We start from the raw sequence: 14,751 nt of genomic DNA on the forward strand, positions 1-14,751 counted from the left end.
GTTGAATACATTAACTAACATTAACTAATCGAACCTTATTGTAAAGTGTTACAATTATTTGTTATTAAAGTATATACATATTCACAAAAACACTGTTAAATTACACAGAAAAGCAAGCAGGTGCATGATTTGGCATGGCAGCCAATACAAATAATTAATAACCGTTTCCTTACCTAAATCCTGCGTTTGGACCAGGCTCGGTTGCAGAATCACATCACTTTGTGCTTCTGAAATTAGGCTATTATATTTTTCTATATAGTGTAGTTAACAATCTCTGTCGTAGCTACGTGGCCGCTTGTCAAGCATGAAAAACACGTTTTATTGAAATTCTGAATATATTATCGTATACAGCATGGAAAGAGCGCTTCCTTTAAATTTATTAAAAACTGTCACTCATTCATCACGATCTCACAAAGTTCCGTTTTAACCAATGAATGTGACCACACAATGAAACCTTTTTTTTTTATGAAGTTACGAGCATGATAGAACTCAGCACCGGACAAAAAGCGGTGAGTGCGTGGATTCCAACCTAAACACATCTGATTGGCCATTGTGTTGTAGAAATCAACAAACATGTCTGTGATTGGCTACTTTGATCCCCTTTGCAAAAATGCATTGTAAAATCATTTGACGCTTTCCAAAACAGAAGGGCAGATACACTGGATTGTTTGCCAAATGTATTTCGTTATGCTATTATTACGAAGAAAACAGATCCTAGACCGAGTTATGGGCAGCTTTTTCATCTAAAAGCAATCAGTTAGACTATTTTACACTACGAGTTAGACTATTATACACGCGAAACTAAAGTCCGGCCGTCCCCCTCGGTCCGGAGTGGGGGCACAGGGATGTCCGTGGGGTGGACATGTTCATGGGCCCCCCCATTAAATAATAATGTATTTATTTTTTTTATATTTTGAATTTTCATGACCAGGTGAACCCTTAACCATGGTAAACACACAATGGGAACTCCAAGAGGCAGCTAAAAGACCTTAAGGACTATATGTTTATTGAGGAACGCAGATCCACACCTTCTTGTCCTGCAGGTCCGTGGAGAGCTCATAGCTGTCAGAGAGCACTTTGCAGCGCTTGCTCTCTTCTTCCTCTTGCTTGCGGAGTGCCAGGCTGGCGGGCTGGTTGCGGGTCCGTTGCGCCCAGGCCAGGGTCGCTGGGCTCGAAGGGGCCACAGGAGGCCCCTGAGGGCCAGGAATGTTTCGGATGTTCCCGTAGCGCTCTGAGTTGCCCAGGTATGGGCCCTGACTACAGGTGCTGTCGGAAAAGCTAGCCGTGTCCGGACACTGAGGATCTCCCTCCACACTGAGAGGAAACAAGACAGAGAGAGATAGAGAATGAGCTCTAGGTCAACAACTGCCACAAATGGTCTTATTTGTTGACAAGTTGAGACTAAAACAAGTCTGTAATCTTGGCACTGAAACTGATCAGTGTAGACAAACATATTAGCACACTAACCAACATTAGCATTTCAAATGCCCATATGCAGCCCAGTCAGGACTCAGCCATCTGGCCGGAATACAGGAGAACGAGGGAGAAACAAGAGAAGATGGAGGGAGGTCACTGACAAGCTGCGCAAAACCACGATCATATTTTGCGCATGTTTTGCGCAGCTCATCTGTGAACAACGGCTCTGTGTAGTTAAAGCTGCTCCATGTGAAAGCCCGCACGTGATGGAGATTTACCGCTGATTACAGAATGGCTTTACTGACAAGATGCGCGTTAAATATCGCATGCGATTTATCGTGCAGCCCTAATCTTAAACGTACTTAAGTATTGAAAGTAAAAGTAAAAGTAAAAGCAAAATGGAAAAGAAGCAAATAAATATATATATAAAATGTTCATACACAGCTTGAGTAGCAAGATTGTATTCAGTTTTTTTTGGGTAAGAATAAGAAGCACTTCATCCAGTACTTAGTGTCTTTCATTCCAACATAAGAAAGCATTTCTGGAATCTGCATCTGAAATAGCATTTAGATGTATTTACACAGGTTATGTATTTCAGAGGGGACATTGATGCATTTAAACTGCAGCTACAGATGCATAAATAGGTATAATGTTTTGTTTTTAACATAAAACGTTGAATACTGATATTTGAAATAATTTAAAACATTAAAATATGGTCGAAATGTGAAATTAAGACCGCCAGTAGGTGGCAGCAAGTGACTGTTAATCAGTGAGTCATTGAGATTCAACTGATTTATTCAAATGGCTGATTCATTCAGGAACAATTTGCATTTGACTGAGTTAATGAGTGAATCACTGAATCATTTATTCAACCGATTCGTTCAAAAAGCTGATTCATTCATTATGTAAACACCGTCCTTTGCTCAGAGAGGCAAAACAGTGCTGTGATCTTTATTTGTAGCTATTTTCGTTGGCAAAATTGACCAAAAACAAGAAATATTATGTCTAAAATGTAAGTCACTTATTGCTTTACTGAACTTGTATAAAATGATTATTAAATGTGTTCATGCTGATATCTGCAGAAAAACGGTACTTATAAATGATCAATTTATTAATTTATATAATTATAAATTAAACTGGCTTCACCATCATTTTAAAACTGATATTCACTTTTCAATTTAGTTAACAGTTCTATATTTTATAAGACAACATTGCAGAAATAACAACAATAATAATAAAGTTAATGTTGTTATGCATAATAATAATGCATGTTTTCTTATTGTAGTCTAATATAGTCCAATGTTTTGTTAATGTGCTTGTTGTAGCCAAAAAGCACAAATAAAATAATAAAAAAACTGGTTATGGATACATTTTTACCAATATTCACTTTTCAACTGAATATGTTACTTTATTACCAAATCAACTTTGCATAAACTACTACTACTAATGATTATCATTATCAATAGTAATTTATTATGCAAAGTTGTTTTAATTGTGCATTATCAATATTATGCTGCATACTATGTTTACTGTTATAGTCCGATGATCATTTAGTATTGTCAAACAGCACAAATAAAATAATAATTAAAAACTGATTATGGACATCGGTTATCAGACACTTAAAAATTATTTGTATGTGTCATAAAAAACATTGGTCAGGCTGAACTATTGTCCCATATCTTCACATATAATATTTAACATTCATTATTCTGTTTTTTCAGTCCTTTACTCACATGTAGGCGTGTGCCCTGTGCGGTAGCTTAGTCTTTCGATGGAAGCGCATGGCTAAGGAGGTGAACAAAAACTCACACATGATGTCTGCAGCGGTGTGATAGGGAGCGTGCGTTTGCGTAAGAGCTGCTCTGGGATCAGCAGAATCATGCCGGTGGGTTGCCAGATGACTGCATCGACGAACTGTCAATTACTGCAGTGCCGATGCATTTTACAAGCAGTACAGTAGCAACACACACACACACACACACATGCAGTCTCTCTCTCTCTCTCTCTGCGTAACAAATCTCTTCACACCAGGGGACTGGTAACTACCAACACGGCAACAGCTGAGTTTTGCCAGCAACACCAAAGCTTCAAAACAATCGGCTCAACAGCAATCAACCGAAATAGTATACCTCTACACACTGTAACATTTAGCGTATGATTATCATACAGAATACAGTTTCACAATATACTGTTCCACAAAAAGGCAGCATAGTACAACTGGCATTTCTCTTTCTATCACACACACGGCAATAAATGTCCTTCAAACTTTCTCTCCTTTCCATCAGGTCGAGTATGTGTGGTAATGTGTGTCCAGGAATAGTGCCGAGTAGTCCAGCCGTGCAATCCTGCACCGATCAGCATGAGTGACTTTAGATATGTGTGTGTGTGTACGTGTGTGTTTGCTCATGATACATATGCAGCTGTGGTAGGATTCCTGTCACATGGTGCATGTGTGTGTGAGCAAAACGTGCTATCCCTACCTCTCATGGCAAGTCACACAAAAGCACACACAAACATGTCACCTCAGTCCTGGGTCAGCTCGCTACCATAAAGATTCATTCCTGGAAACATATATTATTGTTCAAGATTTTTTTTATTTTTTTGTATGTTTTTAAAAGAAGTCTCTTATGTTCACCAAGGCTGCATTTGTTTGATTAAAAACAGTAAAAATAGTAATATTGTGAAATATTATAATTAAAAATAATAGTTTTCTATTTTAATTTATTTAAAAATGTAATTTATTCCTGTAAAGCTGGATTTTCAGCAGCCATTACGCCAGTCTTCAGTGTCACATGATCCATCAATATGCTTATTTGCTGCTCAAGAAAAATTACTTATTATTATTAATGTTAAAAACAGAATTATTCATAATTTTTCATAATTATTTGATTAATACAGTACAAAAGAACTGATTGACTCAATTCTCACTGGCCATACAGTATTTCTTCTCACAACTTATTAATTACTTAAATCTTGGCCATGTTGGTTTAATTTGTTCCCTAATTTTAGGTAAATCGCAGCCATGTTGTACCCACTTGTTCCCTTGTTTTAATTTAGTTCATTTGTAGGCACAATATCTTGCCACAATATGGGCACAATCCGCACGTCATGTGCAGGGCTGGTGTAACAGAGGCTCTGTAGGTTAATATCTGAATGGAAAGCTTACTAGTGACTAAAGAATTTTGACTGACTTCAGAAGTTCTATAGTGCACATATCATAAGGCCCTTTTTCTGTTTTTTTTTGGAGGGTGACAGCCCCAGTCCTCATTCACCTTTATTATACTGAGAACAACAACATGAGGATGAGCAAATTACATTATTTTTTCATTAAGCAGATGCTTTCAGTTGTAATTCTTCACATAGATATCTAAAACAGTAAAAATAGTAATATTGTGAAATATTATAACTAAAAATAACAGTTTTATATTTATTTATTTTCAGTTTTTAATTTAATAAATTACCTTATAGAAGAAGATAAGGAACCCTGAAGGTTAAAGTGCATGTGCATTGTTTGCTTGTGTATTTTCCTGAAGAAGCCCGTGGGCAGATGCTGACAGAAATGAATATTTCCTTGCGTGTCAGTGAATGGCTGTTAATTGAGTGTCACTCAGACTGCTACATGCCTTTGGCAGCGTTAGTATGGAAAACGTTTGCAAGCGTTTCTGCAATATAGTTCAAAAGCATGCATGGATCCACCAGGAATGGCCACCCAAACACTTTTCAACATACTGCAATTTAGGACATACTAATCTTGCATACATTAAAATACAGATAATACGTAAACTCAGATTATAATGTTATCATGCGCCTCTGTTAGTAAGACAATACAGTACTTCCCATTCTTCCACTAGACAGAAGTCCATGGGGCAATCAAAACAGATTTTTAAATGCATAATGCTCACAATAAAATTAGCAATTCAACAAAAAATATAAAGGACTCAGCAGACATTAATACAGCTTTAGTTTGCTCTATAAAACCAATAACAAAGTAATAAAAAGCAGCACCATTAACTTTATGATCTAAAAAGAGTCATTTGCTTTTCAATAAAATGATCGTGGGCTTATGCTAATGTCTCTATATCACTATACCATTCATCTGCCACTATATAATGGTGCACTTTAAAGTTGTCACTCTGCTAGCCTCAGTCATGATTTTTGAGTAATTGATATTATTTATTATGTTTAGAAATCATTCCACAACAACCTCTAAAACATTTCACATCCTGCAAACATCTAGCTGTTAGAAAAAGCTAAACATCTAAAATAAAGCTATTAGAAAAAGAGAAATGTCTCATAAACATAAACAGAGTGTGCGCCATTGATCTTAGAAGGGTATTTAATTGTTTCGTCAGTTAGTTCTGTGTAAATCTATACCAATTTGTGTCACTGTGATCTGACCACAACCCAAGCAATCCACCGTGAATATCATATATACATAATCGAGGAGTAATAAGCAACTTATATTCTACAAGAAAACATGCAGTGGCCTGTTTTATGCTTATACCACATTTTCATAATTCATTTTAAATAAGTTTGGTGCTAGCGTGCTGCTAAGCTAACACTACAGTACTCCAAAGCAAAAACAAAAAAAAAGCAAAACATAGAAAAAATAAATATCAGGTAAAACACTTTATAATTGCAATTAAATCATTTTTATGATAATATAAGCTTATTTATAATTCTCTCTCCCTATCCACCATCTTGGATCAAATTTTTACAGAGCTCATTGCAATGTATTATGGAATTGCCTTCTCTATAAAGGATATATGTGATGCTGCCCTAAACAAAGTAGGAGGCGGCATAATTAAGCTGCCTACATTCTGGAATAGCCATGTGATGTCTTAAAATGCTGCCTCCGTAAGCAGCACACTAGGTTTTGGAACAGATCTTGTATGTTTGCTACAGGAGATGGGGGCTGGTGTAACAGCTCTTAGCAATTTATCATCAATTCCATCGATTTTCATTATCATCATGCTTAATTAGTTCAGGCTCAGAGTTACAGTAATTCCACCATATCAGTCTAGTATCAGCAGCCTTGAGTTGGAAGTGATGTTGTGAGTAAGATCTTCATTTAAGATGTAGAGAGAAAGGTATTGTACTCATTTTTGTAGCCTTTTTAGTTTGTTATACTGCACAAAATGGAAAACACGGCGTTCACATGTTTTTGAGTACTTAAGGGTTAGTTAACAGAAAAATAAAATGCATGTCTGTGAAAAACAAAAGAAAAACATTTGCAGAATTTCCATGCTTTTCTATTTAACAAAAGTACAGTAGAAATGAATACTTGTACTATGAAAGAATGCATTAAATTGATCAAGTGACAGTAAAAACATTTATAATATTTATAATGTATGTCAAGATTTCTATATTTCAAATAAATGCTGTTCTTTTGAACTTTCTATTGATCAAAGAATGCAAAGTTAAAAATTAACTGAAGCCATATGTTAAAACAGATTGAAATGTTATTCACAGAAAATATTCATATCTATCTGCTCAAACAATGATACACATTCTTTGTTTGCATACAGTCAGTCATATAGACGGTCATAAAATATTAATAGAAGGAGAAGAAAAAATATGTACAAATTCAAGTTCAAATATGAATGAGATTTAAAGAGAAAGAAAAACTCCTTTCTTCTGTGGAACATGAATATATATATACATCTCCACATCTTTTTGTCCATACTAGGAATTCCCTTTAAATGACCTTCTTTTATGTACCACAGAAGAATGTAAGTCATACATTATTTACGCAAGTAAATAACAACAGAATTTTTCAGTGAACTATCATTTCAAGAGCTTAAAGTGCAGTGCAGGTGGCATTTAAAATTAGGACGATGACTGTATTATGTCAGAAATTTCATTTTTCAGTATACTTTTTCTTTAAATCTGATTGGATTCTGAATTTAGACTTAATTCACACTCACAGGCACATGGTTTCCTCTGAAATGGAAAGTTAACATACAGTCTCTGAATCATCAATCTCCTTGAGAGTACTGCATGTGCAGCTCTGTTGTCATGCAGGTAAAGGTGTGAGACAATGTGTCACATTCAAAGAGAGAATGTGTCACTGCAGGAGGTTGTTAAAGGGAAAGTTCACCCAAAAATGATCCTCAGTGTCATCCTCGTGTCATTCCTAGGCCTGTCGCAATAATCAATATATCGACTTATCGCTCAATACATGTACATGACCTCAATCATTTTTGGTGACGCAATATATCGCCCATTATATTTACTTAAAAATTAATGTCACCATGTTTTGTAAATTCCACTTGCACCTGTGTCTTTTGCAGCTTCTCGTACATAATGTGGTGTAGTCATGAGGTGCTTGTTCAAATTTGAAAAAATGCTTCTATAAAAAAAGTTTTATCTGCAGATATGGTCTTGTTTAGGGATCTGTGCCTTTGTGCATACGGACATCTGACTGCTGAGTAGGGTTGGGTATCGTTTTTTTTTTCTTCCCGATACCGGTGCCAAATCGATACTTTTAAAACGGTTCCGGTGCCTAAACGGTGCCTGAACCGATACTTATTAAAAAATAAATAACATAACTATTTTGTCATAAATATGAATTACTATATTGCAAATACATACTTTTTAACTATTCATTTGCTTACTTGCTTAGGATGTCCAAATATGACATAATGTTACTATTTTTGGATCATAAAGCTTTGCAAGCTTTCATTTTGCACACTCGGCAAACAACAAATGTTCACGCAGTGAGCATCAGAAGCCAAAGAGAGCGTACGTAATTTCTGCACTCCCTCAAAACGCAGTGTTTGGCAGTCACAGAGCACTTCCTGTTTAAAGCTACAGGCCAGAACTGCTAAAGTGGCCCTGGGAATCATCTTTGCGTTCATTACTAAAGGCTCAGCTTCAGAATGCACTGTTGGAGAATGAAACTGCTGCCTGTCACGGCACAGAGCGCTGTATGGTCTCGCTTTTTTGCACAACCTCAAGCAGCCTGTCATTTAACACCAAACCGGATCACAGCTTCAGCAGCACAGAAGAGAGAAACACTGACAACGTGAATGTTTTAGGCTTAAAATAGCAAGAATGCTGAAAATACAAAGTAACACACTACTTTAAACTCCAGAGATCTGTCTGAACAAGACAGATGTTCAAGGGAGAAAAATAATGACATCTTTTAGTTTAACCATTTCAGGTTTCTAAATTTAGCCAGACAACAGGAAAATAATCTGACTAACTCAACCGAAACCAGGTATAAACTTCAAATGGGGTAAAAAAAATGTATATATATATATCCAATTGCGCTTGATCCAAACATTAAATAATGTATTAAAAAAAAAAGTTGTTATCGTGACAGGCCTAATGTACAGTATATGAGTTTGTGTCTTCATTGGAACAGATTTGGAGAAATACAGCATTACTTCGCTTACTCACCAATGGATCCACTGCAGTGAATGGGTGCCATCAGAATGAGAGTTAAAACAGCTGAAAAAAACATCACAATAATCCAGAAGCATATAGACAACTCAAGTCTACCAATATCTTGTGGAGTGAAAAGCTTTATGTTTGTAATAAACAAATCTACCATTAAGACATTTTAACTTTAAACCATCGCTTCTGGTCAAAATACCATTCCATAATCCATACTTTTCCACATTTCCATTAAAAAAGTTAATCTCCTGTTGTCCTTTGACATCAAAAACCACTGACATGAATCTGAATCCTATACATTTAAGACAGAGGACTGTTTGATGATGGCTTCAGTTAGGACAATGTAATGCATATCCCAAAACTAGAATGGGCATGAACATGTTTATGCAAGACTTTATGTTTATGCAACAAACTGCTTTCACTAAGTTAAGTTAGCAACATGAGAACAAAGCTTTCTTGGCATATTTTTAGACATGTTGGAAAGGCAAAACTTGTCAATTATTTAGTGAGGTTCCATGCTGAGTAGCATAACTTCTTTAGTCAGCTGACTCAGTCTCTTTCTCCGACAGGTAACTAAATGCCACTTTTAATATGTGCAGAACTGTATTTGGAATAAATGCGATACACTTCTAGACACACTGAATAGATTGACAAAAATCTTTGCATTTAAACAGCGACATGGATAAGAAAAGCTTTGCACAGTGCTAAAACTTATAGGAAACAAGACTGAATTAAGATGAGTAAAGATAAAGCAAATGAAAATTGTGGCAGTGGCTCAAATCCAATGCATTAAAACACACAGGAAATGACCAGGGCTGATAGTACAGAGGGATACATAGCTGGGGCTTAGAAAGAGAAAGAGAGGAAGAGAAGGTCGAAGCTCAGATGAAATCTTTAGCAGTTTTGAACTCATATTCTGCTGAAGGGCTACAATGACTATGTTCAAAGTTCAAAAGTTCATACAGCTAAAAGTATGCTGAAATATAAACACATAATTCAAGATTAGAAATCAATTTATAATTCAATATAGAATTAGACTAGAAAGCAGTTGGTCAGAGTATGAATCTGAAGGCCTTGCACATGAACAACAGCCTGCTCATCTGGCTACATTCACTTACAATCATGCATCAGGAATGATGAAGCGCTTAATAAATAATTCCTTAATGCAATGGATGACAGTCATTATGACAGAGACAGCGAGAAAAAAAACTACGAGACCAACTTGCTAGCAGCACACTTGCTGAAGAACAGTGATTCTCTCACATACTCTGTCTCTCGCTGCTTTTTTGACAGTGTTGTAACTCTCGCAGTCTGTAAAACAGCTGAAATCTCTCCAGCACCGTTTAAACCCCTCACACGAGAGGACTAACGGATTTAGAAGATGCCCCGCCAGCTGACAAATGGAGAGAAAGCCTAGAGAGAACACCACGGCCTGTTTCTGCACAACGTACTAAAGTGTTTTATCATGTTTTTTGACTATAGACTCAAATCTGGATACTGTATCCTTCATGGTACCACTGTAAGAACAAGAAGTTTGAAGCACTATGGAACACAACATGTTCATTCCGCCAGGGGCGTTTTATGAGGAAGCAATGGAGCAAGCGCCTCCTCAAAATTCAGAAAAGAAAATAATTGACAGTATAAAAATAAAACTGAACAAATATGTGTAATATACTATGACTGGCCAATTAAGCAGTCAGTGCAATAATACCTGTCTCTCATTCTCACAATCAGTCCGTAAAATCAGCCTGAATCAGACATACTGGTGTAAACGAATGAACTAATTACAGAGTAAACAGCTCACCCACTCATACATCACCACTTTAGGTCATATCAGAGAAAAAATGAACTTAAAAAGATGACCTGTGAGTGAACAGGTTTTTAGTGAGCACTCTGCTCAGTTACTTTAAGTGAGACCATCATAACACCTGCAGTTTTTACAGTGAACTGGTTGACTAATGGTCCAAAAAGAAGGCAAAAAATGTGTTAAAAATTTAGATTAAAGGGGTCATATGATGCTGCTAAAAAGAACATTATTTTGTGTATTTGGTGTAATGAAATGTGTTTATGCGGTTTAAAGTTAAAAAAAAGGAAAAATTGAAATCGCATCATATGACCCCTTTAATGACTTGAAAAAGTGCTAATACAAAAAAAAAGTTTACATCTAAATTAACAGTTTTATTCAAGTCAGAAATACTATTTAATAATGACTGAATCAAGCTAAATACATTAATTTATACCAACAAAACTAATTTTTTATGGGTCAAATCAGGTCGAAATAGTTATTTATTGCAAGGTAATAATTATGCCACCACTTTTTACAGTGGAGTATTGGTTTCTTGTCGACAGTGTAACGTAAATGCTCTGCAGAAACTGGGCAAAAATCAATTGGTTAATTTATACCAGACTTAAAATAAAATAGATAAAAAATAAATAAAAACGGGACTTTGCCTCCTTACTGTGAAGACACACCACTAGCTTTAGTGTATTCAAACAGGTTATAGGCTACCAACTCAACAGGACAGCAGCAAGCTTCAAAACTGTCATTCAACTGTAAAATGTTTGAATATACAACAGTCATGTCCATATGTACAGCTGAGCCACTCAGAAAAAAAAAATGATTCAAACATGAGTCAGTACTACACTTATTTTCAATGAGAGCATTACTGTGTTGAGGGAACTTGTGACCTACAAGTCATTGCCAAGAACATGCATTCAAAAACCGAGACCACTACACAAGCTCAGAAACTCTGTACATTACAGGTATTCGCGTAATAACCCATCATTTAAAGGCATCGCTGGCTGTTTTTAGCAGTGTTTTCCTCTTGACTCGTTGGCCTGAAGCGTTTTCTCTGCGGCTAAAAGATGCGCTTCCATTTACAATGCACAGAGGAATCGCGAGCACGCATTTGGCGCGATTTTTTTTTCTTACTGTACGTTGTTTTTCAGGTGATGCCTCAAACAGGGTAATTTAAACAAACGAACCTAACAAATTCATTCAAATCCAGTTAGCACGGGAAAACAAACCACATTTTCTAACCAGTCGTGTCACAAAGAAAGGAGTCGCAACATTGCGTCTTACCAATACACAAGCTTGTTATGAAGAATCGCTGGAGTCTTATCTGACGCACAGTTGATGCACCACATTGTTGCGAGAAACACGTCCTGATGCGCAAACGCTATTTCATTTGATCGCTAATTTGGCTCGAGCGCTGACAACGTCCCCCACGGCGGGCGCGCGGAGTAGATTCGCTTTAAAAGGCATGATTTGCAATTTCATGTGCTGTCATTAGCGAGGAGATGATGAAAAGCTCATTCTCTCATCCTTGGCCACTCTCCTCCTCCTCCCCTCTCGTTCCATCTCTCTCTCTCACTCTCTCTCTCTCCCCCAATCCTTTGAATCTTTTCAGGCTCGTGCAGCCAGCGTGACACAGCAGTAAGGTGCAAAAACGTGTCTGCCAGCAGAGCCTGGCAAACCGCTTCCTGTTCGCAGCACATGATCCACACCTCAGGCATCATTGCTTCGACTCATCTGACAGGCTCTGTTCGGTGCCATTAAGATCAATCAGCGTGTCATGTGACATAATCTGTGTGAGTCACATCTCGATTCCTCGCGCGGTCCAGGGGAACCATATGGTGTCAATCTGGTGGTCAGTTCTATCACTCAGTTCGAGCCACTTCAAAGTGCATTACTAAAAATAAAGGTTCCAAAAGGTCGTTTTTGCAGAACCATTCTGGGTCCCAAAAGAACCTTTCAGTGAACAGTTAAACAATTAAAAGGACCATTGTGAAGAACATTTTCATAATCCAAAGAACCATTTATCACTATAAATTGTGCATTGGAAAGGTTCCCCCAGATCTTGTAACGCCACTTCCCCCTGCCCCTCTGGAGGTCTGTGCACACCACTGGAACCAGATGCCAATAAAGAAACTTTTTTAATAGAGTGGATAAACAAGAGATAACTCCCTGTTTCTCTCCTCATTTTGCACATCCAAGTTTAATTAATGTTTTTCTTGTTGTCAGTGGACTTATAATGAAGCACGCTGAGAGAGACTTTTCAACCCACTCTGTTGTGACAACAGTCTCTTCTCTGTATCTTGAGCCTTCTCATCTTGACAATGGCCCACTCTGCCTCCATCTTTCACATGGACATCAAAACACAGGAGAGATTTGTGATATTTCTCTCTCTCTCTCTGTGTGTCTCCATCTCTCTCCCTGGCCTCAGGACAGCTTTATATAATTCATCATATTCCATGTTAGCCACCATTTTGATGCCTCCTCCCCATGTTTGTCATCTGTCTCATTCTTCAGCACAAGCTGCTCAGTGTTCTGTTCACTTCATATCTCCTGTGTCACTTTCTCTTTCTCTTTTTTTTCAGGGTTCTTACGGTCATGATAAACCTTGAAGTATCAGGCCAGGGAATACCACTTTCTCTTTTTTTTCAGGGTTCTTACGGTCATGATAAACCTTGAAGTATCAGGCCAGGGAATATTAAACATGTCATTTCCAAGCTGGGAAAAGTTTATTGTACAGTTCTCTGATTATGTTCTGCATGGAGAATCCTGTATTTCTTTTTGGATACTGCACAAATACTTACTGGTAAAATATCACCAATTTTATGATTGGTACCTGGCATACAAATTAAAATCCTCCTGGCAATCTTTATGCAGTAAATCACGAACAACTGAAAAAGTTATAGAAATTCATTGGTTAAGAAAAATGTTAGAACGTGTGACAGTAAAACATAATTAGTTCAAATTCACAGTTCATACAAAACCATTTAAAAAGCAACTGGTTTACGCCTGTTTTAACCAGAATACAGCATCATCTTTTTTTATTCATGTCCACAAAACTGGACATTAATTTTAATCTGGGCATGTCCAGCCCAAATTAATTCTAGGGGAATTCTCAATGTTTTCATTAACATTAAAAAAGAAACTAAAATTATGGTCTAGATTTGTAAAGGTCCCATGACCTATATTTTGCCATTCATCACACTCTTGTGTGTTATTTTTAAGGACATGAATGAGAATTAACAAGTTAGCTAAATTAAGCTAAATTACTGTCCAAAATTGCAAAAATGCATCATAATAAATGGCAAGAGCATTGATAACATGCAGAAATATATTGAAATACTTCAATAGCAATTCATTTTCAGAATAAAATACAGAATTATCCAGATTATGCACCTTAATTGCATAATTATGCCCATGTAAACAAGTTCTATGTTCTACTGTTTATATTTTCAAATAAACGGCCAAAAATTCCAGTGGATATGAGAAATGGGGTTGCATTTTATTTTGTGATTTCACTGAAAGCCTCAGATGATTGATAGAGCACCTGAAAGCATAACTGACAGATCACTTGATGGATTTTTAGGAAGTCCCATTAAACAAGGTTTAGAATCACTTATTTGTGGTTCATTTAATATGCTGGATGATTGCACATTTACATTCTTTCTCCCAACCTCCTGTGATAGCAAACAAAATAATATAGTCATGCTTCATTTTACAAAAACCAACAGAGCTCATGCACAGGTAAGTTTCATGCTTTCACACTGAGAAAACATTTCACCACAAATGCTCTCCTCCTAGGTATACAGTATGAAATGTGACGCATATTGTTCCTGTGGCACACATTGATGACTGTTGTCTACTGCATGATACAAATCGTGTTGAAATAACGTAGACATGCATCATCTCGATGTGCAATGAGCTACTACTCATGCAGCACTCAGTCTATTTTAATGTCACCAGGGCACCACGTGATTGGACTGACATGATGCTTCATGACTGTACTCTATCAGCCTCCCGTGGTGGGCGGAGTCAATGTCGGTCTCCTCGCATTTCCCCTTTCATGATTCCCAAACAACAACGATACAACGTGCTGCTGACTGCAATATTAATAAAGTCTAACTAGGTCATTTGAGCGA

General features: G+C 36.9%; 1 protein-coding gene across 4 annotated transcripts in view; it reads right to left on the bottom strand.

The window, feature by feature from the left end:
• Positions 1–14,751, bottom strand: part of LOC107695299 (IQ motif and SEC7 domain-containing protein 2-like) — an 80,263-nt gene that overhangs the window by 17,272 nt on the left and 48,240 nt on the right. For 3 of the 4 annotated variants that reach the window (XM_016495153.1, XM_016495155.1, XM_016495157.1), the window contains one exon: positions 1,029–1,314. In XM_016495153.1, the coding sequence (XP_016350639.1) occupies positions 1,029–1,314 (286 nt within the window). Of the gene's footprint in view, positions 1–1,028; positions 1,315–11,899; positions 12,292–14,751 lie in introns of those variants that run through there. The other variant, XM_016495154.1, reaches the window with a different exon arrangement.

The sequence above is a fragment of the Sinocyclocheilus anshuiensis genome, unplaced genomic scaffold (assembly GCF_001515605.1).
Source record: "Sinocyclocheilus anshuiensis isolate Anshui unplaced genomic scaffold, SAMN03320099.WGS_v1.1 scaffold122, whole genome shotgun sequence".
Lineage (NCBI taxonomy): Eukaryota > Metazoa > Chordata > Actinopteri > Cypriniformes > Cyprinidae > Sinocyclocheilus > Sinocyclocheilus anshuiensis.